We start from the raw sequence: 27,853 nt of genomic DNA, 5'->3' as shown, positions 1-27,853 counted from the left end.
GTGAAGAAGAATCAGACAGGGTGAGCATGCGGCCCAGTTCGTGGGCAGGCAGCAGAGAAACAGGAGGAGCAAGAAAACCCAGGCCCCTGGACATCCACTCTGAGTGTGAGACCCAACTCAGTGTGTTTATGTGGAAGCAGCTGAGTCAACAACTGGTGGGTTGGATTTAGGATAAACTGAGGCCCAGGGAGTGATGGAGTTCAGCACGTGAACCTTGACCCTTTGTTCTTCCTCTCCTGTCAGGTGCTTAGGATAGGGCTCTTTCTCACCCATTATTTTACTTTGGTCTCACTCCAGCCTTGGAGAATGGAGTTAGTTTGATTTTGTTAATGAGAACCAGAGGCCCAAAGAAGGGCTGGAATATGTGCACAGTCACAGGGTGAGTTAGCCGAGCTTGTCTCCCCAGGGTGGACGGGTGGGGGAAGCTGTGTCTTTTTTAGCAGATGCTTCACCCGCTCTGAGCTTCAGATTTTCCCTTTAAGATGATCATGATTACTCCTACCCCTCAAGGTTGCTGGGAGGCCTACATTTGGTGGATGATGCTCATGACCTGGGTCCTGGTGACGGAAGTGATCAGACACTCCGACTGATATAATGATCACCAACCCTACCCCCATGTCCTGAATTTGTGGAGAAGCCTCTGACAGCACTGAAATCCAGCTGCAGTGGGAAGGCACACTGGTGGTCTCCACTGTGGTCACTTCCTCCCTCCCCCCACACCCAAAGCCCAATATCCATTGAGTAAGCACTCTCTTGTGAATTGCAAGGCTTTTTATTGCTGGAATCCTTTAATAGACACCTGGATGTGGCAGGTTGCTGACATGACTTAGGGATCAGGCAAGAAGCTTCCTTGGGTTCCTGGCAGGGACAGTTCCATCAGCAGAGAGAACTTGAGTATATCTTATTCTGTAAAAGAAGGTACAGAAGCCTGGTGAGGCCTCGGGTGGACATGGCAGTTAACTGCACTGAACTCAGGGGCCTGGTGGCTTGTTTGGAGGGAGGCCTCTGGCTATGAGCAAGTAAGGGTGGCTACATTCCAGTGAGGCTTCCTCCAATGGAACAGAGGTTGTGGGGTCTCCCTGCAGGGCTGTGGGCAGTCTTCTGCGATAGAAAGGGGAACATTGCTGAGGACCATCTGACAGGGCTCTGGATCCCAGTCTGCTTCTTCCCTCTGGCCCTTGGAGACTTAGAGCTGAAATAGCTGCTTGTCCCACCACCTCTAGGGCAGCAGAGAAAGGATTCACCCTGATCCTCGACTCTGGGCATCCCAGGCCTGGGGAGGGTAGGAGGGCAGCTTTTGGAAGCAGCCTCCTCTTAGGGCATGTTGGCATAATGGCCCTCTGGCATTCAGGAAACAAAGACAAATGTGGGGTTTAGGTGAGACGGAGTAGGGACTTGAAGCACCTGATGTTTGGAGAGAGGAAGGACTCAATGGGAATGGACTGCGGCAGATTCAGTTGTCTGTGCTGGAGAGGCTGGAGTCAGGGAGGCTAGTGCTGAGGGCCTAACTCCAAAGATAGGTGGTGTCCCAGAGTCAGGAGGGCCTGGAGGGTCCCAGGCCTGTGACCAGGCAGAGCTGAGCAGTCAGGGCCAGCTCAAGAACTCCAGGCTGGATTGAGTCTTCCTGCAGGATCCTTTCCCACACTGTGGTTGTTGGCCACTTCCTCTCTACCTCCTCATTTATGAGGTTCTTTCTGCTCCCAGGTCCCCAGGGAAGGGCCAGGGTAGAGAGGAAATGATCTCCCCCACTTTCCAGTGCCCTGAGCAGACCCCTGACACATCCCTCTCTGCCCACCCCCCGCCATAGGCCCCACAGGCACATTCACAGACAGCCTGACCCACCAGAGCACTGAGAGCATCCTGCTTATCCTGTGGTGTCAACCTCTCATCAACACAGCTCTTCAGGGTATCGGCAGTTTCCAGTACATCAGGGTTTTGGTTATACTTTTCAATTTGTTCAATATAGGCCTCATGGCTTCCTGATATGAACAGGTCAACCGTGTCCCTCAAGGCTGGGCAGATGTCATCACACTCTGAAACAGAAGGATATGGGGACACTCCCTGTAAGGCACTCATTGGAATGCCCTATTCCCTTCCTGCTCCCGACATGCTCAGTGCTGCCCTGGGAAGGTGTCGGATCCCTTGGGGGAGCCCAGGTCACAGCCACTCACTTCCGCCCGTGACGAGGAGCAAGGCAGCGCAGAGCAGCAGGAGAGCTCCAGCCCGCGTCATGGTGCCGGTGGCAGGTGCTCCCTATGCTCCTGGAGCCCTTTTATGCCTGTGCTTGTCCTCACCCCAGGGGACTGTGTCGCATGCTTCCTTTTTTCAGGAGATTCTGCCAGGCCACAGTGAAGGTGCCTGGGGCTGCACAGGAGGAGCTGTGTGTGTTGGCAAGATGCTAGTGCTTGAGTCCACAGAGGGCACTGGCTCAGCCTCCTCCCCGCTGGAGGGCTCTGTGGGAGGGGCAGCTGACTCAGGAAGCTTAACAACTGAAAATCCCCAGGTTGACAAAAAGGGCAAAAGTGCTCCCAAATCATGCCTCCGGAATGCTGGCCAGTGACAGGTTGTCAGAACAACTGAGACCTTGAAGAGAGGCTGTTGTGGACGTTATGGGTCCTCACAAAGCTCAGTGCTTAGTGAATGGTCTCACAGGGAGTAAGTTCCAGGCAAAGCCCCGAGCCCCTGGTCAGGCTCTCTGGTGTCTCCTGCCCTGCTGCTGTCACCGTGTCCTTGGTCTTGTCAGTGGCCTTTGTTGGGCCACTTCCCTGAATAAGTATCTGGAACCTGGAAAGCTCTTCTATGTGCTGGCCCAGAAATTTCTAGTTTTCTCTTGACCAGTCCTGCCAACTGGTGACTTTGATAGAACATCATTGTATACAGGATTATTCTTTACAATGTCTTTTTTTTAAATTTAACTTTTTCTTTTGTATTGAAGTTTAGCGGATTAACTGTTTTATGGTAGTTTCAGGTAGACAACAAAGAGACTCACCCATATATATACACACATGTATCTATTCTTTCCCAAACTGCCCTCCCATCCAGGCTGCTGCATAACATTGAGCAAAGTTCCCTGTGCTGTACAATTGGTCCTTATTGATAATCCATTTTATATATAGCATTGTGGACCTGTCCATACTGAAATTCCTAATTATCACTTCCCCTCGTCCTTACTCAAGGCAACCATAAGTTCATTCTCTGTCAATCTGTTCCTGTTTTGTAAGTTAGTTCATCTGTATCATGTTATTTTAGATTCCTAATATAAAAGATATTGTAAGATATTTCTCCTTCTTAGTCTCACATTCTTTACTTAGTATGACGGTCTTTAGGTCCATCCATTTTCTGCAACTCTTCCTACTCTTGAGTGTCTCTGTACTGTTACCCCCTTCTCCTCTCTAGAGCTCCCACTTGAGGAAAAGCCAGGCCCACTCTAGGCCACAATCTCTGGGCCAGTTGCTGATGCCTCTGTGAACTTATCCCTGCCTTTCTCTCCTCCCTCAGTGCCTCCTGTCCACTTCTTGACCTGACTAAGTGTTCTCCTGCAGCAGGGACTCTGCACGGGGAGCCCTCCCGGCCTGGAAGGCTCTTCCTCCAGTGGCTGCATGATTCATTCCGTCATCCTCAGGTGTCTTCAAGTATCACAGGGCAGATTTCCCCAGACTTTTGAGCCCGCCTATCAAAGTGTCCTGCCTCCATCCTCCCCCTACAGCCCTCTGTCTTCTCCCCCTGCCTCATCTTCCCCCAGAGTGCCTCTTCCCGTGGGGTCACTGTCTTTCACTCCCTCTTGGGTGATGAAGGGCTGCAGGAGAGTGAGAGCTGCGCTGTGTGCTGCAGCACCCCAGGACTAGGGGAGGGCCCCGCATTCGGTAGATGTTGCACAGTGTTTGTTAGAATAATGGCAAGAATATTCCATTTCTTGAGGTGATAAGCAAGAATATCTTTAATTCTACTTACTCTAGATGCCTTTATGAATATTGCCTGGAAATAATTATATATGGTAAAGGTTTAAAATGTTTGATGAGTCATAATCAAGTAGTTTTTTGCTGGAGGCATCTGACTGGCCTTTGCCTGAGTCACCTGTGGCGGATTAAGGTTTCCTGAATGCCTGATCTGAATTTTGTACACAAAGGTGTGACCACACTTAGAACCCTATGCCAAATAGGATTCACATCCGGTAACTGCTCTTGGCAAAGAGGCACCAAGTACTGAGCTGCAGTGTCAGCTGACTTCCGTGCAGCCCCTCCTCGCCATGGCTCCTGCTGCTGGAGGACCATCCCTCTGAAGGTCACCCCATGAGCTACTCAGGTGGCTGCAGATATGCCTCAGAGGTTCCTGGGCAGGAAGGTGAACACCACAAGGCCCAGGCTGCACATGTTGGCCCTTTATCTGTGGCAGCAGGACTTCCATGTTGTGGGACCCTGCCCATGCATCCCGTGCCTCCTGTCCTTCAGAAGACACTGCCCCCAGTGCCCTCCCCAACTCTGTGAGGAGAGGAGCCAGGGCCTGGAGTGCTGAGTAACACAGGTGGCTGCTACGGATCCAGCCCAGTGCCCTTCCAAGGGTGCCACAGGATCCTCTGAGACGTCCCCCGATCATGGGGACATTTGACGACATCAGGGTGAAGAGCTGGTCAGGGTCAATGGAGGAATGCCACTGAAGTTGCCCTTTACTTGTGCAAGTTTTTTTAAAATTAATTTTTAATTTGAGAACTTTTTATTTATTGAAAAGTTGCAAATATTTCTCAAAACTGAGAAACAACATTAGAAAATTACTATGGCAAAACCAATACAATATTGTAAAGTAATTAGCCTCCAATTTAAATAAATAAATTTAAATTAAAAAAAAAGAGATTCATGTCAATCTATGCCAAAACCAATACAGAATTGTAAAGTAAAAATTAAAAATAAATAAATAAATTTAAAAAAAAAAAAAGAGAGAATTACTACTAACTAAACTCATACTTTATTTGGATTTCACCTGGTTGTCCATTAATGTCTCCTGCATTTCAGGATAAAATCCACAACCTATACTCACTGCATTCATTGTGATGTGTCCCCAGTGTCCTCTGCTCTGTGGATTACTCATTCTCTCCTAGTCTGTCATGGCCTTGACAGTTGTGAGGAGGATTGGCCAGGGATGGTAGGAGGCCTCCAAGCTGAGTTTGTCTGCTGCTGTTCTCATAATGTCCCGTGGGGTTCAGACTTTGTGGTTTGAGGAAGACACCACGCAGGTGAAGTGCCTTTCCTGTCACCTCACATCAGGGTACCCATGACAGCTGTGTGTCTTACCAATGGGAATATCAGCCTTGATTAATTGACTAATATTGTGTTTGTCTGGCTTCTGCACTGTTTTCCCCCTTCCCCTCCTGTTTCCTTTGGAGGTGAGTTAATAAATTTAGCCCACACTTGAGGGGGCAGAACAGTTAAGTTTGCCTCCTAGAGGGGATAATCTACCTGTGATATTCAGGATGTTTCTGTATGGAATTTTTGTCTCCTCTCCCACATTTATTTAGTTTCACTTATTTTAGTTTATTAATGGTTTAAGTGTGCTAGGTCTTGGTTGGGACTTGTGGGCTTTTTCTTTGCAGATCACAGGCTTTCTAGTTGCAGTGGGATGCTTCTAGTTGCCCCAGGGCATGTGGGATCTTAGTTCCCCAACCAGGGATTGAACCAGTTGCACAGGAGGGCATCTAGGGAAATCCTTATTTATTTGTTTAATCATTTCTTCATATCAGTTGAACTCACAGGTATTACTTTATACTTTGGGTTAGCGTCTAATACTCTTATTTATTTTGTCTGTCAAATTGTTGCCAGTTTGGCCATTGGGAGATTCTCAGACTTCCTTCAAGAGTTTTCAAGATCAATCTCATTTTGTTTGTACCAACAAACTGCTTTCCTAGCCTGGAAGGTTGAGTTTAGCTCTTGAGAGTTTTCACACGTGGAGTTCCACCTCTGGTGGATTCAGCAGTCTGGCCCTTAGAGCTCCCATCCCCTGTGTCCTGTAGGGCTGTGAACCTCATAGAGTCTCAGATACAGGAGACAAACCGTACAACCCCACAGCTGCTCACTGATGTTTCTGGATAGACTGCAGTCCAAACACCTCTTGAGACCAGGTTCACAGATGGAAGAGGACAGCCAGGAGAAGGGGCAAAGCTGGAGCCACTAGAGGTCCAGAACGTGCCAGGACTTGCTCTCTTAATGCCCAGATGAAAGCTGGTGGAGTTATCCAATATTACAGAATTACCAGCGCCGGGAAAAACCCACATGTCTTCAGGTTATGAGTTCCCAGGTTGAAATGATTTGGAGCCCAAGGCTCCAGTACTGGTACTGTCTACCAGTACTGTCTACCAGTACTCAGGGACCAGTGTAGAGACTGCAGCTGTTAAGATATTTGGAGGCTGCAGGAAGGCCCAGGTCTTCATTCTTATCTCCAGGACTTGGGGGGAAAAGGAAGGATTCTGGATGACCTTTTTTCTAGCCAACAGTGGTGTAGACCTGTCTTTGACCTTCCTGTGATTCCATCTGCTCAGTCTGGGAGAGTGCTGCCCTTGGGAACCAGGATGGGCTGAGGGAAGGATGACCAGGAAAACGTGATGGTTGGGGCTGGGACATCAACGCACTTGGCTCCAAATGGAGTCACTTAGAAATGTCAGCTCCACTTGATCTTTGGCAAAGATGCTACCACATCTTCTCCAGGAGCTCTGTTCTCAGAGTAGGAAGGGCTTCTACCATAAACACCCCAAGGGCCTAGGGAGCCACCTGTGCCAGGAACCTTGCCACATGCCCCTTTCTCCTGGGAGGGGCACGGGCTGGGCTTAGGGAGCTAGTTGTTTATAAAGTGACAGAAACCCTGCCCTGAGCAGAACACTCCAGCCACCACCATGATGAAGGGAGCACTGCTTGTGCTGGCCTTGCTGGTGATCAGAGAGCTGACCTTTGAGACACATGAGGGTAGGAAGGAGGGTCCAGATGGTCCTCCTGATCCTTGCCCAGTTCCATCTTACTGCATCCGTCCCAGTCCTGTTCAAGCCGCTTTTAGGGGCAGATTCTGAGGGTAGCTGCTGATCAGTTCCCAGGAGTCCTGCACAAACTTCTTGAGGCTTTCACTCTTTGAATGGAGAGGGTGGTGTGGAGTTGGAAGGGTCATTAGCTGGTGCACACCCTGGGGGATGGTTTGTTGGGTGTAGTGGTGCTCACTGGAAGGGTGGAAGCTGGCTGATATGCCTGGGGATGGTGGTCAAGGGCAGAGGAGTCTCTAGACCTCACCCCTCTTGCTGCTCCCTCTGCTGGGAGTGCCTCATATGGAAGGTTTTCTGTCTGGGATATAAGCAGTCCTGGGTGAGGGCGGGTCTGGAAGCTTTGGAGGTGTGACTTCCTATCAAGTGGTGGGAAACAGGAACCTCCTACTCTGGTTATTCTTTTGATGAGGTGTTTTTTTGTCTGTGCCTTCAGCCAAAGCCTGCCCTATGTTTAGCGCAGCATTTAGCTCAATGGCCCTTGGAAGCAAAACATTGTTGAACTCAACGCTCAGTTTGGTCGATGCTACTGATGCAGAAAATGACACTATAGGAAGAATCCAGGATTGCTTCAATGAGGCGGGATTTGATGACAAACTGTTGAATATAAAAAGCATGGTAATTTACTCCCTTCGCCCCTACCCTGCCCTGCCCACTCACATGCATAGTGCAGTGTGCCACATGGTAATAGATCATGCAGTCATGGGATATGTGGCAGACAAAGAAGCACATAAGCCTTTGCTCCACCCTGCAGCACCTGTAATATGCATGGACAGTCCACCTGCATGTCCAGCCTCTTCTGCTACCGAATATGCCTGTGTTATGTCAGTCAGCTCGCACACAATAAGGGACTGGCGTCAGTGCAGTAGGTCAAGTGTGATAATTCATGTTTTTTTTTTCCTTAGTGTGAGGAGCTAGCATTGGAGGAGTAGCATTTTATTCTTGGCAGGAAAGGAAGCATTCAGCTCCCACACCTGAAGAAGTAATATCAGCTTCCTCTTGGGAATATTGTAAAGGAGCCCCTACCTTAAGAGTCTCTTTCCAGGATGAGATTCTCTAGGTTTGAAAGGTTTATGACTTACCACCACTTCATCTTTTTCCCACTCTGGTGGCCATTGCTCTGGCCCAGAACGCCATTTCCACTGAGATGGACTCAGTGCCTACAAGCCTGATTTTCCACTGTGGTATTTTGGTGCCTGAAACTACTGAGGAGCCTTCTAGGTCTTTGTGGCTGCTCACCTGAGCTAGCAATGTATCCCCTGAAGTATTCTCTTTTCCCCTCTTTGTTCTTTTCATAAGTTTTGGAGATTTTAAATAGTCTGTCTCAGCATATTTTCCTCAAGTTGTTGATTTTTTGAAATGAGAGGTTTTCCAGGAACAGAGTTTCATGCACTAATATGAGCACACAGGGCACATGGGGTTGTTTACAACACCTGCACGCACAGTCCGTCCACCCAGCACACCTGAAAGAAGAGGATCAGGTGCAGGAGGTGTGACCCAAACCCAGACCCTAGCACCTTGCTCCTCCTCAGGACCAGCCCCTGCTGTGCCCTCCTGACCCTTGTTATCTCCTCCCCTCCCTGGCATGGTTGGTGGCTCTGTCTCCCTCCTGACACCTGTGCCTGGGCTATTAGGGAGCCATTCTCCCCCTGGTGTCTGCTGGCAGCCCCCTCTCCAGTGGTGGGTCTGTGGGCAGAGGTTTTTGCTGGGGATGGGGCTGAATCTCTGAGGGTGAGGCGTGAGGTGATCCTGGGGAGACAGGATAGCCCAGCTGTGGGCTCAGGTCCTATCTTTCCTCCTTCTCTCTCCTAGATTTCCATCATCTTGAGTGAGGATTGCAACAACTATGTATTGTCCTCGGTGGTGGATACTGTTTTAGGATTAATTTTCAGTGTGACATCTTTGGCGAGATAATCTCTGCCAGGGATGCCTGGTCGGCGCTTGATCTACCTGCCTTATTCTCCTTCTCAACTAAAGCTGGAATCCAGACACCTGTTTCACATAATATGGTCTCTGTCAGGCTGACTCTAATAAAATAACTGCAGCTTTGCTCAGTGTGCCCAGTGTGTGTGTGCTGTGGGAACAATGTGAGGCAGGAGATCTTGGGAGATGGTGAGGAGAAGTGACACATGGTCATTGAGAGCATGGGGACCCGGGTCAGACAGAACGAGGAAAAACCTGGGACTGTGGACAATTTTGCTGTAACTTTCTCAAGTCATTCTGTCATCTGCTAAACTTGGATTGTGTGTCAAGATTAAGCAGAGTAACATATTACTCCTGACTTCCAGTTAGGGTTAAATGAATGTATTGTTTTTAACATTGGAGGGATAAAAGTGTTGTCTGCGGGCACTGATAGCATGTCTCCCATTCTGGCCTTTAGCACAGTGACACATCCTCTAGTCCTTTTAATATTTCTCTGGTTATTGATGGGTGACTCAGGACATGACTTAAGCAGGCCTGTCACAGATCCTCTCTTTCTCCCAGTGGCATTTGCCATTTTTTTTTGCTTCTTAGGTGGATGTCTTCTGAGGATTCTGACATTTCACTGGGCACACTAAGTACCACTGCTGTTTGTGGTCCTACCGTGGGGGCCAGGACCTCCATTAAGTCTTAGAACAGTAAGATGGGAGTGGATGGAAGAAGCTACCCCAGTGGGAATGTTGTTACTGTGGAAACAGCTCATGCTGTGAACTGTGAATTGCAGGATGTACCACATGGGCACATGTCCTGAGCCCTCTAGCCTACATTTAAAAGCATGAATGGGTAGTTGTATTACTAGTAGGAGACTTGTGAGGCTACATGGAAAGCATTAGCTTTTATCTCTGTTTCCTGTCAGTCTGTAGTCAGACTGTATTCAGCGTGACCCACATGAAGAGTGGCATAAGTGGTAAAATCATTCTACCTTGTAGCCAGGCAGGCATAAGGTCACATTGGTATCTGCTAGACTTCATATTAAGTGTTCAAGTTATACTGCTGCTGCTGCTGCTAAGTCGCTTCAGACGTGTCCGACTCTGTGCGACCCCATAGACGGCAGCCTACCAGGCTCCCCTGTCCCTGGGATTCTCCAGGCAAGAACACTGGAGTGGGTTGCCATTTCCTTCAATGCATGAAAGTGAAAAGTGAAAGTGAATTCGCTCAGTCGTGTCTGACTCCTAGCGACCCCATGGACTGCAGCCTTCCAGGCTCCTCCATCCATGGGATTTGCCAGGCAAGAGTACTGGAGTGGGGTGCCATTAAAGAGGTCTAAACTTTTGTTGAAAAGTACAAAATAAAATTTGGACAGATTAAGGGCTAAATCATATTCTTGTATGAGATTTATTGACATTGTATAAATGTCAACTATTCCCAAACCCATGTAAATTTTGTAATGTAGATTGACTTAAGTTTACCCTCCACCCCCACCCCAAACTACTTTCTTGACATCAGTGAAGGAATTTGAGCAAAACAGGAACTTTAAGGAGGATTTGTTCTCACCAGGTGTTGCAACAGAAATTTATATCTCCATAAACAGTCTAGTTTTAATGGAGGAATAGGTACCTGCTCTTGGTAACAGAAAAGACAAAGATAGAGTCAAAGGTAGTTTAAGATATAATAATAACAGTTTTATTGAATCATGAAGAAGGAACGGATATTTAAAAAAATGGCAAATGAGAAAAGTGACCAAACATTAAAATAATCTAGATGGATTTGCCAAGCCTTTTCCTGTGGATTTATGTGGAATAATGATTACTGGGGCTTCCTTGGTAGTTCAGCTGTTAAAGAATCCCCCTACAATGCAGGAGACCCTTGTTCAATTCCTGGGTCGCGAAGATCCCCTGGAGAAGGAAGAGGCTCCCCAATGCAGTATTCCTGGGCTGCCCTGGTGGCTCAGTCAGTAAAGAATCTGTCTGCAATGCGAGAGACCTGGGTTTGATCCCTGGGTTGGGAAGATCTACTCCAGTGTCCTTGTCTGGAGATTCCCCATGGACAGAGGAGCCTGATGAACGGCAGTCCACAGGGTCACAAAGAATTGGACTTGACTGAGCGTCTAAGCACAATGATTTAATTGCCATAGTTCTAATGTTTAATTATTCATTTGTCACAACTCATTCTCCTCCACCCCCACCCCCAGTTACTCTTTTAGTTTGACTTTCATGACATCACAGTTTTATTGTTTTTCTCTTGTTTTACTTGAAGATCCCTCTCAGATTGAAACTGTTTACCACAGATTGGGACTTGAACCTACCTGGCTGGGACTTGAACCCAGGCAAAACCGACAGTACCTGGTTTCAGGACCTAATAAGCTCAGGTTCTTGATGTCTCATCGCAGAAAGAATTCAGTGAGAGACAAAGTGATAGATAAGAAGTGGATTTATTAAGATACAGAGAGAAGCATACTCCACAGACACAGTGTGGGCGATCGTAGAGAGCAAAAAATGAAAGTGAAGTCACTCAGTCATGTCTGCTTTGTGACCCAGTGGATTGTAGCCCACCAGGCTCCTCTGTCCATGGGATTCTCCAGGCAAGAATACTGGAGTGGGTTGCCATTTCCTTCTCCAGGGGATCTTCCCAACCCAGGGATAGAACCCAGGTGTCCTGCATTTTTGGCAGATGCTTTAGAGGGCGAATGCCACCCTGAAATTTGGCATGGTGTTTCTTCGGCTGGATAATTTCATATGCTAATGAGTGCAAGGATTATTCCAACTGTTTTTGGGAACGGGCAGAGATTTCCAGGATTTGGGCCACTGCCCACTCCTTGGTCTTTTAATAGTGTCATGGCACTGTCATGGCACCTCTGGTTGTGTCATTTCACTTGTTGATTGAGGACCAAGGTCTAATCTTGTCTGCCATCTTGGTTCCATTTGATTCCAGTAGTTTTATGTTGTGTCCTTGGGCTATGTCATTCTTTCAAAAGTTGTGCCCTGCCCCTTTCCCTCCTGTTACAAGATCTTTAGGGTTGTATCCTATAGCAGAGAGCATCTTCTTTCAGTGTCTTTCCTTTCTTAAGTATGTTCACTTACTTAATGATATCATCCAGCTTCATTTTAACTTTGTTTATAGTTTTTGACAGTAATCTCCATGCCCACTTTTATTGCAACATACAAATGTGTCTCTCACTTAATATTTGTTAATGAATATTTTTTAAAAAAGCTCTAAAATTTTTGTGAGGTGCAAATAACATTAAGTAAATGAGTAGACTATTCAAAGGGAATTTTCAACCAAATAAAAGTGTAATTTTTCTCTTACAAATGGCACCCCACTCCAGTACTCTTGCCTGGAAAATCCCATGGACGGAAGAGCCTGGTAGGCTGCAGTCCATGAGGTCGCTAAGAGTCGGACATGACTGAGCGACTTCACTTTGACTTTTCACTTTATGCACTAGAGAAGGAAATGGCAACCCACTCCAGTATTCTTGCCTGGAGACTCCCAGAGATGGGGAGCCTGGTGGGCTGCCTTCTATGGGGTCGCACAGAATCGGACACGATTGAAGTGATTTAGCAGCAGCAGCAGTGAAAATCACTACAGGATTTTTCAAGGTATTTTATTCTTATATAATTGGTATTACAGTTATCACATGATTCAGAAATCTCCTCTTTAGGTTTACACTCAAAAGAAATGAAAATTTAAATAAGTTCAAATAAAAATCCTGCCCACTGATGTTTCTTGCAGCTTTATTCAGCTCTGTTTATCAAAACTGTCCTTCAGCCAGTGAATAGATACACAAAGCTTGCCACATTCCTACTGTTGAATGCTACTCAGCATTTAAAATTGTGGGGAGAAATAACAGTCTCAGATATGCAGAAGTTATCACTCTAATGGCAGAAAGTGAAGAGGAATTAAAGAGCCTCTTGATGAAGGTGAAAGAGGAGAGTGAAAAAGCTGGCTTAAAACTGAACATTCAAAAAAACTAAGGTATTGACAACTGCTCCCATCACTTCATGGCAAACAGATGGGGAAAAGTGAAAACAGTGGCAGATTTTATTTTCTTGTGCTCCAAAATCCCTATGGAGGTTGACTGAAGCTATGAAATTAAAAGACATTTCTCCAGGCTTCTAGTTTAAGATGGCAGAGTAGAAGGACATGCACTCATCTCTTCCTGCAATAGCATCAAAATTGCAACTAGCTATTGAACAACCATCTACAGGAAGATGCTGGAACACACCAATAAAAGATACTGCATGTCCAGAGACAAAGAGGAAGCCACAACAAGATTGTAGAAGGGGCACGGTCACGATAAAATCAAATCCCATACCCACCAGATGGGTTACCCACAAACTGGAGAACAATAATACCAAAGAAATTCTCCCACTGTTGTGAAGGTTTTGAACCCCATGTCAGTCTTCCCATCCTTGGGATCTGACAGTGAGACTGGGAATCCCCAGGGAATCTGACCTTGAAGGCCAATGGGGTTTGATTACAGGACTTCCAGAAGACTGGAAGAAACAGACTCCAGTCTTGGAGGGCACAAACAAAATCTTGCACATGCCAAGACCCAGAGCAAAAGAGCACTTACCCCACAGGAGACTGAACCAAAACTACTTTCTATTGTTGGAGGGCCTCCTCTGGAGGTGTGGATCAGCAGGGGCTCACCACAAGGGCACTGGTAGCAGCAATCTGGGAAGGCCCTCCTTGGCATAAGCCCTCTTGGAGATGGCCATTAACCCTACCATAGAGCCCATAGATGCCAGGACTGGGTCACCTCAGGCCAAACAACTACCTGGGAGGGAGCACAATCCCACCCATAAGCAGATAATTGGATTAAAGCTTTATTGAGCCCCCTGAAAGCCTCCTCCTTTCTGCAGCAACAGGATTAATTTATTTTTGGAAATCAAGTGCAATATTAAAAGGAAAAGAAACCACACTGCATTACTGGAAGCTATTTCTGCTAATTTTATTACAGTTTAAAATTTATGGTTTGATTTGAATGCTATCATGGGAGAAGCTGGGAGTTGGGAAGATAATGCTGACTTAATTGATAACTTAAAAGAAACCCAGAGTATCTGCACTGAAAGAGTGGAGCAGGCCTTCACAGCAATTGATCATGGAGATTACTGTTTGGAAGGCTACCTAACAATGGATACAAAGACTTAGCCTGGAAGCATGGCAACATACACTTGTCAGCACCTAGCATTTATTCTGAAGTTATGGAAGCATTGAAATTTCAACCAGGATTGTATTTTCCTAACCTGGAAAGTGGAACTGGATATTTAAGTTCAATCACGGGATTAATTTTAGATAATTTTATTTTTGTAAAATTCTATTTTAAAAAGGAAAAAGAAAAAAAAAAAACATGTTACAGAAAGTTAACCAGGATGAAAAAGCAGAAAGTTATGTCCCAGATGAAGGGACAAGATAAAACCCCAGAAAAATAGCTAATTGAAGTGGAGATAGGCAACCTTCCAGAAAGAGAATTCAGAATAATGATAGTGAAAATGATCAAGGATCTTGGGGAATCAATGGAGAAGATGTAAGAAATGTTTACCAAAACCTAGAAGAACTAGAACTAAAGAACAGAGATGAACAATGCACTAGATGGGATCAATAGCAGAATAATTGAGGAAGAAGAATGGATAAATGATATGGAAGACAGAATGCTGAAAATCACTGTCACACAATGTAATATAAAAAATAACATGAAAAGAAATGAAGACAGCATAAGAGACATCTGGCACATCATTAAACACACCAACATTCGCATTATAGAGGTCCCAGAAGGAAGAGGAAGAGAGAAAGCATCTGAGAAAATATTTGAAGAGATAATAGCTGAAAACTTCCCTAATATGGGAAGGGAAATAGTCAACCAAGTCCTGGAAGCATAGAGAGACCCAGGCAGGATAAACCCAAGGAGGAACACACCAAGACACATAGTTATAAAACTGACAAAAATTAAAGGCAAAATATTAAAAGCAACAAGGGAAAAATGACAACATATAAGGGAATTCCATCAGGCTATCAGAAGATTTCTCAATATAAAGTCTACAAGCCAGTAGAGAATGGCATAATATATTTAAAGTGATGAAGAACCTACAACCAAAAATACTCTACCCAGCAAGACTCTCCCTCAGATTTGATGGAGAAATCAAAAGTTTTCCAGACAAGCAAAAGTTAAGAGAATTCACCACCACCAAAGAGGTTTTACAATAAATGTGAAAGGGACTCTCTAGGCAAGAAACACAAGAGAAGGAAAAGACCTAAAGAAAATAAACCCAAAACAGTTAAAAAAGCAGTAATATGATCATCAGTTCAGTTCAATCACTCAGTCGTGTCCGACTCTTGGTGACCCTATGAATTGCAGCACGCCAGGCCTCCCTGTCCATCACCAACTCCCAGAGTTCACTCAAACTCATGTCCATTGAGTCAGTGATGCCATCCAGCCATCTCATCCTCTGTCATCCCCTTCTCCTCCTGCCCCCAATCCTTCCCAGCATCAGAGTCTTTTCCAATGAGTCAACTCTTTGCATGAGGTGGCCAAAGTACTGGAGTTTCAGCTTTAGCATAAGTCCTTCCAAAGAAAACCCAGGACTGATCTCCTTTAGAATGGACTGGCTGGATCTCCTTGCAGTCCAAGGGACTCTCAAGAGTCTTCTCCAACACCACAGTCAAAAGCATCAATTCTTCAGTGCTCAGCTTTCTTCACAGTCCAAATCTCACATCCATACATGACTACTGGAAAAACCATAGCCTGATTAGATGGACCTTTGTTGGCAAAGTAATGTCTGCTTTTCAATATACTATCTAGGTTGGTCATAACTTTCCTTCCAAGGAGTAAGCGTCTTTTAATTTCATGGCTGCAATCACCATCTGCAGTGATTTTGGAGCCCCCCAAAATAAAGTCTGACACTGTTATCACTGTTTCCCCATCTATTTCCCATGAAGTGATGGGACCAGATGCCATGATCTTAGTTTTCTGAATGTTAAGCTTTAAGCCAACTTTTTCACTCTCCTCTTGCACTTTCGTCAAGAGGCTTTTTAGCTCCTCTTCACTTTCTGCCATAAGGGTGGTGTCATCTGCATATCTGAGGTTATTGATATTTCTCCCAGCAATCTTGATTCCAGCTTGTGCTTCTTCCAGCCCTGCGTGTCTCATGATGTGCTCTGCATATAAGTTAAATAAGCAGGGTGGCAATATACAGCCTTGACGTACTCCTTTTCCTATTTGGAACCAGTATCTTGTTCCATGTCCACTTCTAACTGTTGCTTCCTGACCTGCATACAGATTTCTCAAGAGGCAGGTTAGGTGGTCTGGTATTCCCATCTCTTTCAGAATTTCCACAGTTTATTGTACACAGTCAAAGGCTTTGGCATAGCCGATAAAGCAGAAATAGATGTTTTTCTGGAACCCTCTTGTTTTTTCAATGATCCAGCAGATGTTGGCAATTTGATTTCTGGTTCCTCTGCCTTTTCTAAAACCAGCTTGAACATCTGGAAGTTCATGGTTCATGTATTGCTTAAGCCTGGCTTGGAGTATTTTGAACATTACTAGCGTGTGAGATGAGTGCAATTGTGTGGTAGTTTGAGCATTCTTTAGCATTGCCTTTCTTTGAGATTGGAATGAAAACTGACCTTTTCCAGTCTTGTGGCCACTGCTGAGTTTTCCAAATGTGCTGGCATATTGAGTGCAGCACTTCCACAGCATCATCTTTCAGGATTTGAAATAGCTCAACTGGAATTCCATCACCTCCACTAGCTTTGTTCGTAGTGATGCTTTCTAAGGCCCACTTGACTTCACATTCCAGGATGTCTGGCTCTAGGTGAGTGATCACACCATTGTGATTATTTTGGTCGTGAAGATCTTTTATACATTTATATATATCATCTCCCTCTTGCACCTCTCCTCCTGAACTCCAATCCTTTAGAGTGTCAGAGAGCTAGGCTGGGCTCTCTGTGCTATATAGCAGCTTCTTGCTGGTTGTCTATTATACACATGAGAAAATATTGAATGCTTCACAAATTTGGATGTCATTCTTGTGCAGGGGCCATGCTATCCTCTCTGTGTTGTTGCAGTTTTAGTATATGTGCTGCTGAAGCAAGCACTGTCACTGTCTCCGTCTTCTGTAAATCTGGTCATTTATTTGTGCTCAGCTCTGCTGGGGCTTCGTTGTGGTGCACAGGATCTTTGTAGTGGCAGCATGTGTGATCTTTTGTTGCAGCGCTCAGGCTTCTCTTTAGTTGTGGCACATGAGTCTTTGTTACATTATGACATGTGGCATCTTAATTTCCCACCCAGAGATCCAGCCAGTGTCTCCTGTATTGGAAGATGGATTCTTTACCACTGGACCACTAGGGAAGTCTCATCAGGGTTGCTGTTAGTTCTGAGCTTCCTCAGAAATCTTTTAGGGATTTGCTCTAATATTTTCCCTTGAACAGCTAGGCCAAAATCATTTTGGTATTTCTCTGATTTATTATTATTCCTTCTGTGCCTCTCCTGAAAGAATGTAGGATGGGCTGTTTCCTCATGGATTGAGTGTGGAAGATGCTCCTGAACCTGGGCCAGTCCTGTGTGTCTGCTCAGAGCTGCCTTTGTGGTGGAGGCAGTGGTGATGTCCTGGTATCCGGGCTTGCCCTTGCCCTGCTGTCATCAACAGGGCCTCTTCACCTGGCTGTCTTGTGTTGACCATGGTAGTTTCTGTGCCCCAACTTCCCAGATACAGGGGGCTGTGTGCAGTTTTGCAGGCTTTACAAGTAGGGCATATTTGTTTATCCAAAGTAGTGAGTTTGCAGTTACCTCAGTAATCTGGGAATGGACATGATAAATCCATGTGTGTGTTTTCTTTGCTTTCTTTCAGCTTGTAAGCTGTGTTTCTGTCAACTCTTTTGTCTTTTGAGTGCTCCTCAGGATCTTCTGAGTCCTGTAGCTTTCTGGGGTTACCCCCTTGGGGCACATAAAAGAACATTTTCCCATTCCATGTGGACTCCTTCAGAAGCCTGTGTTTGAAACCCCAGCTGGTTATCCTGTGTTCTGATTCCATGAGCATGGCCAGCTTAAGGATGATTATAAATGTATTCATGGGAAATAGACGGGGAAACAGTGGAAACAGTGTCAGACTTTATTTTTTTGGGCTCCAAAATCACCACAGATGGTGATTGCAGCCATGAAATTAAAAGACGCTTACTCCTTGGAAGAAAAGTTATGACCAACCTAGATAGCATATGCAAAAGCAGAGACATTACTTTGCCGACTAAGGTCCGTCTAGTCAAGGCTATGGTTTTTCCAGTAGTCATGTATGGATGTGAGAGTTGGACTGTGAAGAAGGCTGAACGCTGAAGAATTGATGCTTTTAAACTGTCGTGTTGGAGAAGACTCTTGAGAGTCTACTTGACCGCAAGTAGATCCAACCAGTCCATTCTGAAGAAGATCAACCCTGGGATTTCTTTGGGAGGAATGATGCTAAAGCTGAAACTTCAGTACTTTGGCCACCTCATGCGAAGAGTTGACTCATTGGAAAAGACTCTGATGCTGGGAGGGATTGTGGGCAGGAGGAGAAAGGGACGACCGAAGATGAGATGGCTGGATGGCATCATGGACTCGATGGACATGAGTCTGAGTCAACTCTGGGAGATGGTGATTGACAGGGAGGCCTGGCGTGCTGCGATTCATGGGGTCGCAAAGAGTCGGACAGGACTGAGCGACTGAACTGAACTGAACTGAACTGACTGAACTGAACTGAATACCTTTGGACTAGTAGTCACTGTTATGCATTATTTTGTAAGAAATTGTGAAAAAGCTTCCTGGTTATGATGGGAACACTAAGGCAGTGCATTTACCCGTGAGCTCTCCATTGCGTCGATGACTTCTGCTGTTGCTAGATCTGGGGCCTTTCCTTTGGGGCCTGGCTCCACCCTGTTATTTCTGTCTTGGTGCCCAAAGCTTGCTTCCATCTCTCCATGACTTTCTGGCTAGCAGAATCAGGTAGTTTTTCTCTGGAAGCATCTCACTGAACTTTCTCTGGGTCACCTGTGGCAAAATAAGGTTTGCTGAGGGCCAGAACTGAGTTGGGACACAAGGCATGATCACAGTCAGACCCTTTACCAAAAAAGATTCACATCCAGTACCTGCTTTTGGCAAAGAGGCACCAAGTACTGAGCTGCAGTGTCAGCTGACTTCCATGGAGCCTCTTCTCATCATGGCTTCTGCTGCCTGGGGGCCACCTCCCTGAAGGTCACCCCACGAGGGGCTCAGGTGGCTGCAGATGTGTCTCAGAGGTTCTTGGGCAGGAAGGTGAATACCACAAGGCCCAGGCTGCACATGCTGGCTCTTTGTCTGTGGCAGCAGGACTTCTGTGTGATGGGACCCTTGCCCATGTATCCCGTGCTTCCTGTCCTTCAGATGACACTGCCTCCAATGCTCTCTGCAGTGCTGTGAGGAGAGGAGCCAGGGCCTGGAATGCTGAGTAACACAGGTGGCTGCTATGGATCCAGCCCAGTGCCCTTCCAAGGGCGCCACAGGATCATCTGAGACGTCCCTGGACTGTGGGGACATTTAGTGACATCAGGGTGAAGAGCTGGTCAGGTTCAGTGGAGGAATGTAGCACATGTAGCCCTTTTCTTATGCAAGCTGTTTATAAAATAAAATTTTAATTTGGGATAATTTTTGATTTATTGAAAAGTTACAAATATTTATCAAAACTGAGAAACAATATTAGATGATTACTAAGACACCACCCTTATGGTAGAAAGTGAAGAGGAGCTAAAAAGCCTCTTGACGAAAGTGCAAGAGGAGAGTGAAAAAGTTGGCTTAAAGCTCAACATTCAGAAAACTAAGATCATGGCATCTGGTCCCATCACTTCATGGGAAATAGATGGGGAAACAGTGGAAACAGTGTCAGACTTTATTTTGGGGGGCTCCAAAATCACTGCAGATGGTGATTGCAGCCATGAAATTAAAAGACGCTTACTCCTTGGAAGAAAAGTTATGACCAACCTAGATAGCATATTGAAAAGCAGGGACATTACTTTGCCAACAAAGGTCCATCTAGTCAAGGCTATGGTTTTTCTAGTGGTCATATATGGATGTGAGAGTTGGACTGTGAAGAAGGCTGAGTGCCGAAGAATTGATGCTTTTGAACTGTGGTGTTGGAGAAGACTCTTGAGAGTCCCTTGGACTGCAAGGAGATCCAACCAGTCCATTCTAAAGGAGATCAGTCCTGGGTTTTCTTTGGAAGGACTTATGCTAAAGCTGAAACTCCAGTACTTTGTCCACCTCATACGAAGAGTTGACTCATTGGAAAAGACTCTGATGCTGGGAGGGATTGGGGGCAGGAGGAGAAGGGGACGACAGAGGATGAGATGGCTGGATGGCATCACTGACTCAATGGACATGAGTTTGAGTGAACTCTGGGAGTTGGTGATGGACAGGGAGGCCTGGTGTGCTGCAATTCATGGGGTCGCAAAGAGTCGGACACGACTGAGTGACTGAATTGAATAAACCTCACACTATTTTTGGTTTTAACGAGGTTGTCCATTAATATCACTTTGAGTTCCAGGATCTAATCCACAACCTATACACACTGCATTCACTGTCATATGTCCCCCATGTCCTCTGCTCTGTGGAGTTACTCATTCTCTCCTGGTCTGTTATGGCCTTGGCAGTCCTGAGGAGCACTGGCCAGGAATGGTAGAAGGCCCTCCAAGCTGAATATGGCTGCTGCTGTTCTCATAATGTAGAGTGGGCTTCAGACTTTTGGTCTTGAGGAAAACACCACAGAGGTGAATCACCCTGTCCCATTACCTCAGGGTACACGTGACAGCAGAGGGTCTTACCACTGGGAATATCACTTTTGATTAGTTCATTATGTTGTGTTTGTCCAGTTTCTGCACTGTTTTCCCCTTCCCCTCCTCTTCTCTTTGGAAATAAGTTACTAAGGCTAGCCCACAATCAGGTGATCATGGCAGTAATTTCCCCCTCCTTGCAGGGATGATCTATCTGTGTTATTCAGGATGTTTCTTTAAGGAATGGTTGTTTCTTCTCCCACATTTGTTTATTTAGTCATTTATTTATATGAGTATGGACTCATACATATTACTTTATACTTTGGGTTATCATCTAATTCTCTGTTATTTATTTTGTCTTCAAACTGTTTCCAATTTGGCAATTGGGAGCTTTCTTAAACTTTCTCCTAGAGTTTTCAAGGTCCATCTTATCTTGTTTGTGCCAACAAACTGTTTTCCTAGTGTGGAAGGTTGACTTTGGCTCTTGAGAGAGTTTTCACATACAGAGTGGCACCTCTGGTGGACCCAGCCCTCTGGGCCTTAGACCTCCTATCTCCAGTGTCCTCTAGAGCTGTGGACCTCAGAGTCTCTGACACAGGAGGCAAACACCACAACTTTACAGCTTCTCTCTGAGTTTCTGGATAGACTACAGTCCAAGCACTTCTTCAGACTAGGTTCACTTATGGAGGAGGGTGGGACAACCAAGAAAAATGCCAAGACTGGAGACACTGGGCATCAAGAATGTACCAGGAACTTGCTCCCTTAAGGGTTTGAGAAAAGCTGGTGGTGTGATCTGTTGTCACAGAATTAGCAGCACCTGAGAAAATCCACATGGCCTCAAGTCCTGAGAGTTCCCAGGTTGGAATGATTTGGAGTCCAAGGCTGCTGTCCACTAGTGCCTGGGGTCCAGTCTGGAGACTGCAGATGTTAAGATATTTGGGGGCTACAGGAACGCCCAGTGCTGCATTCTTATCTCCAGGACTTAAACTTGGGGAAAAAGGAAGGATTCTAGATGACCTTTTTTCTACCTGGTAGTGGTATAGACCTGTCCTTGGGCCTCCTGATTCCATCTGCTCAGTCTGGGAGAGTGCTGACCTTGGAGCCAGGATAAGTTGGGGGAAGGATGACCAGGGAAACAGGTGTCCCAGTTGGGGCTGGGACAACAGAGCACTTGGCTCCAAATGGAGTCACTTAGAAATGTCAACTCCACTTGGTCTTTGGAAAAGATACTACCACAAGTTCTCCAGGAGTTCTGCTCTCAGAGTAGGAAGGGCTTCCCACAGTAGACACATGAAGGGCTGAGAGAACCACCTGTGCAGACAGGCCTGTGGAGCTCCTGGGAGGGATGTGGGCTGGGGTCAGGGAGCTAGTGGTTCATGAAGCGGCAGAAACCCTGCTCTGAGCAGAGCACTCTAGTCTGCTGCCTCCATGAAGGGAGCACTACTTGTGCTGGCCTTGATGGTAACTAGAGAGCTCACCTTTGAGATGCGTGAGGGTAGGAAGGAGGGTCCAGTTGGCCCTCCTGATCCTTGCCCCATGCTGTCTCACTGCATCCTTCCCAGTCCTGTCCAAGCTGCTTTGAGGGGCAGATTCATAGGGCAGGTGGCAGATCAGTGCCCAGGAGTCCTGTAGAAACTCCTGAGGCTTTCAGTCTTTGAATGGAGAGGGTGGTGTGGAGTTGGAAGGGTCATTAGCTGTGCACACCTTGAGGGATAGTTTGTTGGGTGTAGTGGTGCTCATTGGAAGGGAGGAAGCAGTCTGATATGCCTGGGGATGGTGGTCAAGGGCAGAGGGGTCTCCAGGCCTCATCCTTTTTGCTACTCTCCCTACTGGGAGTGCCTCATAGGGAAGGTTTTCTGTCTGGGATGTAAGCAGTCCTGGGAAAGGGCGGGTCTCTGTGGGAGGTGAGTCTGGAAGCTTTGGATGTGTGAGTTCCTATCAAGCAGTGGGAAATGAACCTTCTGACCTGGTGATTCTTTTGACAAGGTGTTTTCTGTCTTTACCTTTAGCAGAAGCCTGCCCTGTGTTTTATGGTGTGTTTATTTAGCACAATGTCCTTTGGAAACAGGACACTGTTGGACCTATTCCTGGATGTGGTCAGTGTTACTGATTCAGTAAAAGCTGCCATAGGATTGCTACAGTGAGGCGGGACTTACTTTCAAGTTTTTGGTTCTGAAATTCTTGGTAATTATTACTTCCCTGACCCCCACTCTGCCTTGCCCACTCACATGCATAGTGCAGTATGCCACATGGTAATAAATCACGCAGTCATGGGATATGTGACAGACAAGAGCTATAAACAAAGAAGCTCATGAACCTTTGCTCCAGCCTACAGCACCTGTAACATGCAAGTGCAGTCCGCCTGCACATCCAGCCTCTTCTGCTACCGAATATACCCATATCATGCCAGTCAGCTTGCACACAATAGGGGACTGGCATCAGTGCAGTAGGCCAAGTGTTTTAACCTATGTGATTGCTTTTTTAGTGAGAGGAGCTAGCATTGGAGGAGTAGAATTTTAATCTTTGGCAGGAAAGGCAGCATTTCCTAGCTCCCACACCTCTAGGAGTCATGTCAGTTCTGTTTAAGGAATTTGGAAAAAAGCCCGTTTTTAGAGTCTCTTCTCAGGAAGGGGCTCCCTGGCTTTATAACATTTATGGCCTGTGGTCACATCACCTCCTTTTTATCACACTTTGAAGCCATTGCTCTGGCTCAGAGCTCCGTTTCCACTGACATGGTCTCAGTGCCTACAAGCCAGAAATTCCCTTGTGGTGTTTTGGTGCCTGAGGCTCCTGTGGAGGCTTCTAGCTACCTGTGGCTGCTCACCTGAGCTAGCATATATCTCCCAAAGAACTTTCCCTCTAGTCTTCATCCTACCAAGTTTTGCGTGGTTCTGTATATTCTTTTCCAGTGGTTCAGGTACGCCTGTCTGCTCTCAGCTGGTGCATCTGCAAGCACTTCTGTGTCTGAAGGTGTATTCCTGATGTATCTGTGGAGAGAGATGTACTCCACGTCCACATACTCCTCCGCCATCTTGTTCTTCGAATGTGCTTAATTTTTATTTTGTTTGTATTTTGATTTTTTGTATTTGCTTGTACATTTAACTTGTATTTTGCAATATCTTCAAATCACTTATATAGATAATGATGTTTTTGTAGATTTTTAGGATTTTCTCTGTATATTATAATTTGCTCTGTATATTTAATATTTTCTGTGAATGAAGAGAGTTTGATTTCTTCCCTTCCAACTGTACTTTCTTTTCATTTTTTCTTGCTGTTTTTCGGTTGTAAGAGTTTCCAGTCCAATGTTGAACAGAAATAGAAAAACAGGCCTCTTTGCTTATTTTTTTAATATAAATTTATTTATTTAACTGGAGGCTAATTACTTTACAATATTGTAGTGGTTTTGCCATACATTGACATGAATCAGCCACAGGTGTACATGTGTTCCCCATCCTGAACCTCCTCCCACCTCCCTCCCCATCCCATCCCTCTGGGTCATCCCAGTGCACCAGCCCCGAGTACCCTGTCTCATGCATTGAACCTGGACTGGTGATTCGTTTCACATATGATAATATACATGTTTCAATGCCATTCTCCCAAATCATCCCACCCTCGCCCTCTCCCACAGAGTCCAAAAGACTGTTATTTTCATCTGTGTCTCTTTTGCTGTCTCGCATATAGGGTTATCGTTACCATCTTTCTAAATTTTATATATATGCGTTAGTATCTTTGCTTATTCTTAATCTTGGGGGAAAAATTTGGTCTTTGTTTATTAAATGCCATGTTAGCTGAAGTCTTCCTTGTTATTTTTGATGCCTTTTATTAGATTGAGGAAATTTTCTTTTATTACTGTTGTACTGAAAGGCTTAATGATGTTGATTTTTTAATTAATACGTTTATTTTAACTGGAAGATAATTACTTTATAATATTGTAACTTTTTTTTGCCATACATCAACATGAATCAGCCATAGGTATACATGTGTCCCCCCACATCCTGAACCCCTTTCCCTCCCCCTTCCCCATCCTATCTCTCTAGGTTGTCCCAGAGAACCAGCTTTGTGTGCCTTGCTTCATGCATCAAATTCTCAGTGGTCATCTGTTTTACATTTGGTAGTGTGTATATTTCAATGCTGTTCTCTCCCCTTGTCCCACTGGGTCCCAAAGTCTGTTCTTTGTGTTTATGTCTCCTTTGCTGCCCTGCACGTAGGATTGTTGGTACCATCTTTCTAAATTCCATATATATGCGTTAATATAAAGTATTTGTCTTTCTCTTCCTGACTTACTTCACTCTGTATAATAGGCTTCAGGTTTATCCATCTCATTAGAACTGATTTAAATGTGTTCCTTTTTATAGCTGAGTAATATTCCATTTTGTATATGTACCACAAGTTCCTTATCCATTAATCTGCCCATCAGTTTTTTTCCTGCATGTTGTGATGTTTTCTGTACACTTCTACCTCCACCTTTTCAGTGTGTGTTTCTTTTTTATTTTTTTGCTTCATTGGTCAGTACTGCCAGTTCCAGAAAATTCATGAAAGTGGGCATCTTAGCTTTTGTCTCAGTTTTAGGGGGAAGGCATTCAATATTTCACCATTAACTTTTATGTCAATTGTAGGGTGTGTGGGCCTCAGTAGTTGTGGTGCATGGGCTCATTAGTTGTGGCTTGTGGGCTCTGGAGTTTGGGATCAGTCATTGTGGCACACGAGCTTAGTTGTCCATGGCATGTGGAGTCCTCCTGGACCAGGGGTCCCACCTGTGTGCCCTGCATTATTATGTCTTTCATAGGTGCAGCTCATAATGTTGAAGAACTTTCTTTTTATCTTAGTTTATGGATATGTTTTATTATGAATATTTTGACTATGTCAAACATATTTTCAGCTTCAATTGAGATGATCATAAGACTCTTCTCCCTTATTCTGTTAATATGGTGGATTACCTTGATTGACTTTGAATGTTAAATGAATCATGTATTCCCTGGATAAATAGTACTCTGTCTTTATGTGCCACTTCTCTTATATGTTGCTGGATTTGAATTCCTAATATTTTGTGAGTATATTTTTACAAAGGGTATGAATTTCTACTTTTCTTATAATATCTTTTTTCTGAAAATATGATGAAAAGAATATTGGCCTCAACAGATGAGTTAGGAAAGTTTGTTTGACGTTCATTTTTTAAAGCATTTATAGAGGATTGTTTTTATTTCTTTAATATTTTATGACATTCACCACTATAAATCTATGGGCCTAGAACTTTTTATTTGTGATGGTTTAATTAAAATTTATCTTCCCTTTTGCACTGAGTCACTTTTAATAATTTTTATCTTTAAGAAAGTTGTCCATTTCATCTAAGCCATCCAATTAATTGGCATAATTTGTTCATAATGTTTTCTCCTTATTTTTATGTATGTGGAACCAATAAAGACATCTCTTCTTTACTTTATTGTAATTTGTGTCTTCTTTCTTTCTTTTTTTTTTAATTTACAGTGACCTTTATTTTTTTATTTTTATTTTTTTTTCTCCTTTTAAAGACAATGGGCTGCTTTTCTGGGTGCCTGATGTCCTCTGTCAGCGTTCAGAAGTTGTTTTGTGGAATTTACTCAGCGTTTAAATGTTCTTTTGATGAATTTTTGGGGGAGAAAGTGGTCTCCTCATCCTATTCCTCCGCCATCTTAGGACCGCCCCGTCTTATTTCTTTTTTTGAAAAGTGATACAGGTTTCTCAACTGTTTTGATTTTTTAGAGATCCTAATTTTGATAGCTGTTGACACTTTTTTTTTTTTTTTTTTGGACTGTACTGGGTCTTCATCACAGACCATGGGCTTTCTCTCTTTGTGGTGAGCTGGGGCTGCTGTCTATTTCTAGAGGATTGACCCTGATCCTCGAGGCATCCCAGGCCTGGGGAGGGCAGGCAGGCAGCTTTTGGAAAAAGATTCCTCTTAGGGCATGTGAGGCGTAAATTCCCCTTTGGGGTCCAGGGAACAAGGAGAAATGTTGGGTTTAGGTGGAATAGAGAAGGCTTTCAGACAGTAAGGGAAAGAACTGATGTTTGGAGAAGGGAAGGACTCAATGCTAATGGATTGCAGCAGATTCAGGTTCGTGTGCTGGAGAGGCTGGAGTCAGGGAGGCCAGTGCTGAGGGCCTAACTCCAAAGCAGGTGGCACCACAGAGTCAGGAGGGCCTGGAGGGTCCCAGGCCTGTGACCAGGCAGAGCTCAGCAGTCAGGGCCAGCTCAAGAGCTCCAGGGCTGGACTGTTTTCCTGCAGGATCCTTTCTCACACTGTGGGTGTCGGCCACATCCTCTCTACCTCCTCATTCATTAGGATCTTTTTGCTCTCAGTTTCCTGGGGAAGGGCCAGGGTGGAGAGGATATGATCTCTCCATTTCCCAGAGCCCCGAGCAGGTCCCTGACATCCCCACCCCCACACAGGCCCCACAGGCACATCTACACACAGCCTGACCCACCAGAGCACTGAGAGCATCCTGCTTATCCTAGGCTGTCAAACTCTTATCAGCATAGCTCTGTAGCGTATCAGCAGTTTCCAGTACATCAGAGGTTTTGTTACACTTTTCAACTTGTTCAATATAGGCCTCATGTCTTCCCGATATGAACAGGTCAACCATGTCCCTCAAGGCTGGGCAGATGTCATCACACTCTGAAACAGAAAGATAAGGGGACACTCCCTGAAAGATACTCATCAGAACACCCTATTCCCTTCCCACTCCCAAGAGGCTCAGTGCTGCCCTGGGAAGGTGTTAGATCCCTTGGGGAGCCCAGGTCGCAGCCACTCACGTCCACCCACGATTAGGAGCAAGGCAGCGCAGAGCAGCAGGAGAGCTCCAGCCCGCGTCATGGTGCCGGTGGCAGGTGCTCCCTACTCACCTGGAGCCCTTTTATACCTGTGCTTGTCCTCACCCCAGGGGACTGTGTTGCATGCTTCCTTTTTTCAGAAGATTCTGCCAGGCTACAGACTGAAGTTGCCCAGGGCTGCACAGGAGGAGCTGTGTGTGTTGGCAAGATGCTAGTCCTTGAGTCCACAGAGGGCACTGGCTCAGCCTCCTCCCTGCTGGAGGGCTCTGTGGGAGGGGCAGCTGACTCAGGAAACTTAACAATTGAAAATCCCCAGGTTGACCAAAAAGGGCAAAAGTGCTCCCA

General features: G+C 45.5%; 1 protein-coding gene, 1 long non-coding RNA gene and 1 other non-coding gene across 4 annotated transcripts; 1 reads left to right on the top strand and 2 right to left on the bottom strand.

Annotated features, from left to right (window-relative positions):
• Positions 1-753: 753 nt before the first annotated feature.
• Positions 754-27,588, bottom strand: LOC120872597 (major allergen I polypeptide chain 1-like). Of its 2 annotated transcripts, none has more exons than XM_040253105.1 (3): positions 27,491-27,588; positions 1,843-2,033; positions 754-906 (listed from the first exon to the last, which is right to left on the bottom strand). In XM_040253105.1, the coding sequence occupies exons 1-3, from the start codon at positions 27,549-27,551 to the stop codon at positions 877-879; spliced, it is 282 nt and encodes a 93-aa protein (XP_040109039.1). In that variant the 5' UTR covers positions 27,552-27,588; the 3' UTR covers positions 754-876. The 2 variants fall into 2 exon arrangements, with proteins under 2 accessions (XP_040109039.1, XP_040109038.1); XM_040253104.1 differs by lacking the exon at positions 27,491-27,588 and adding an exon at positions 2,172-2,283.
• Positions 7,347-9,066, top strand: LOC120872625. The gene is made up of 2 exons (XR_005723295.1): positions 7,347-7,630; positions 8,825-9,066. It is a non-coding gene; the product is annotated as an uncharacterized LOC120872625 (long non-coding RNA).
• LOC120873378 lies at positions 16,921-17,026 on the bottom strand. The gene has a single exon (XR_005723452.1). It is a non-coding gene; the product is annotated as a U6 spliceosomal RNA (small nuclear RNA).
• Positions 27,589-27,853: the final 265 nt, after the last annotated feature.

This window comes from Oryx dammah, unplaced genomic scaffold (assembly GCF_014754425.2).
Source record: "Oryx dammah isolate SB20612 unplaced genomic scaffold, SCBI_Odam_1.1 HiC_scaffold_13, whole genome shotgun sequence".
NCBI lineage: Eukaryota > Metazoa > Chordata > Mammalia > Artiodactyla > Bovidae > Oryx > Oryx dammah.
Note: the sequence above shows the minus strand (reverse complement) of the source record. Positions and strands in the feature narration are given on the sequence as shown.

Excerpts from the sequence above, each read along its gene's own strand:
- LOC120872597 (XM_040253105.1), bottom strand. The coding sequence starts at position 27,551 with ATGACGCGGGCTGGAGCTCTCCTGCTGCTCTGCGCTGCCTTGCTCCTA. Across the intron at positions 2,034-27,490 it reads GCTCCTAATCGTGGGTGGAC|AGTGTGATGACATCTGCCCA; the intron begins GTGAGTGGCTGC and ends CTTCTGTTTCAG. Across the intron at positions 907-1,842 it reads AGGATGCTCTCAGTGCTCTG|AATAAGATATACTCAAGTTC; the intron begins GTGGGTCAGGCT and ends CTTCTTTTACAG.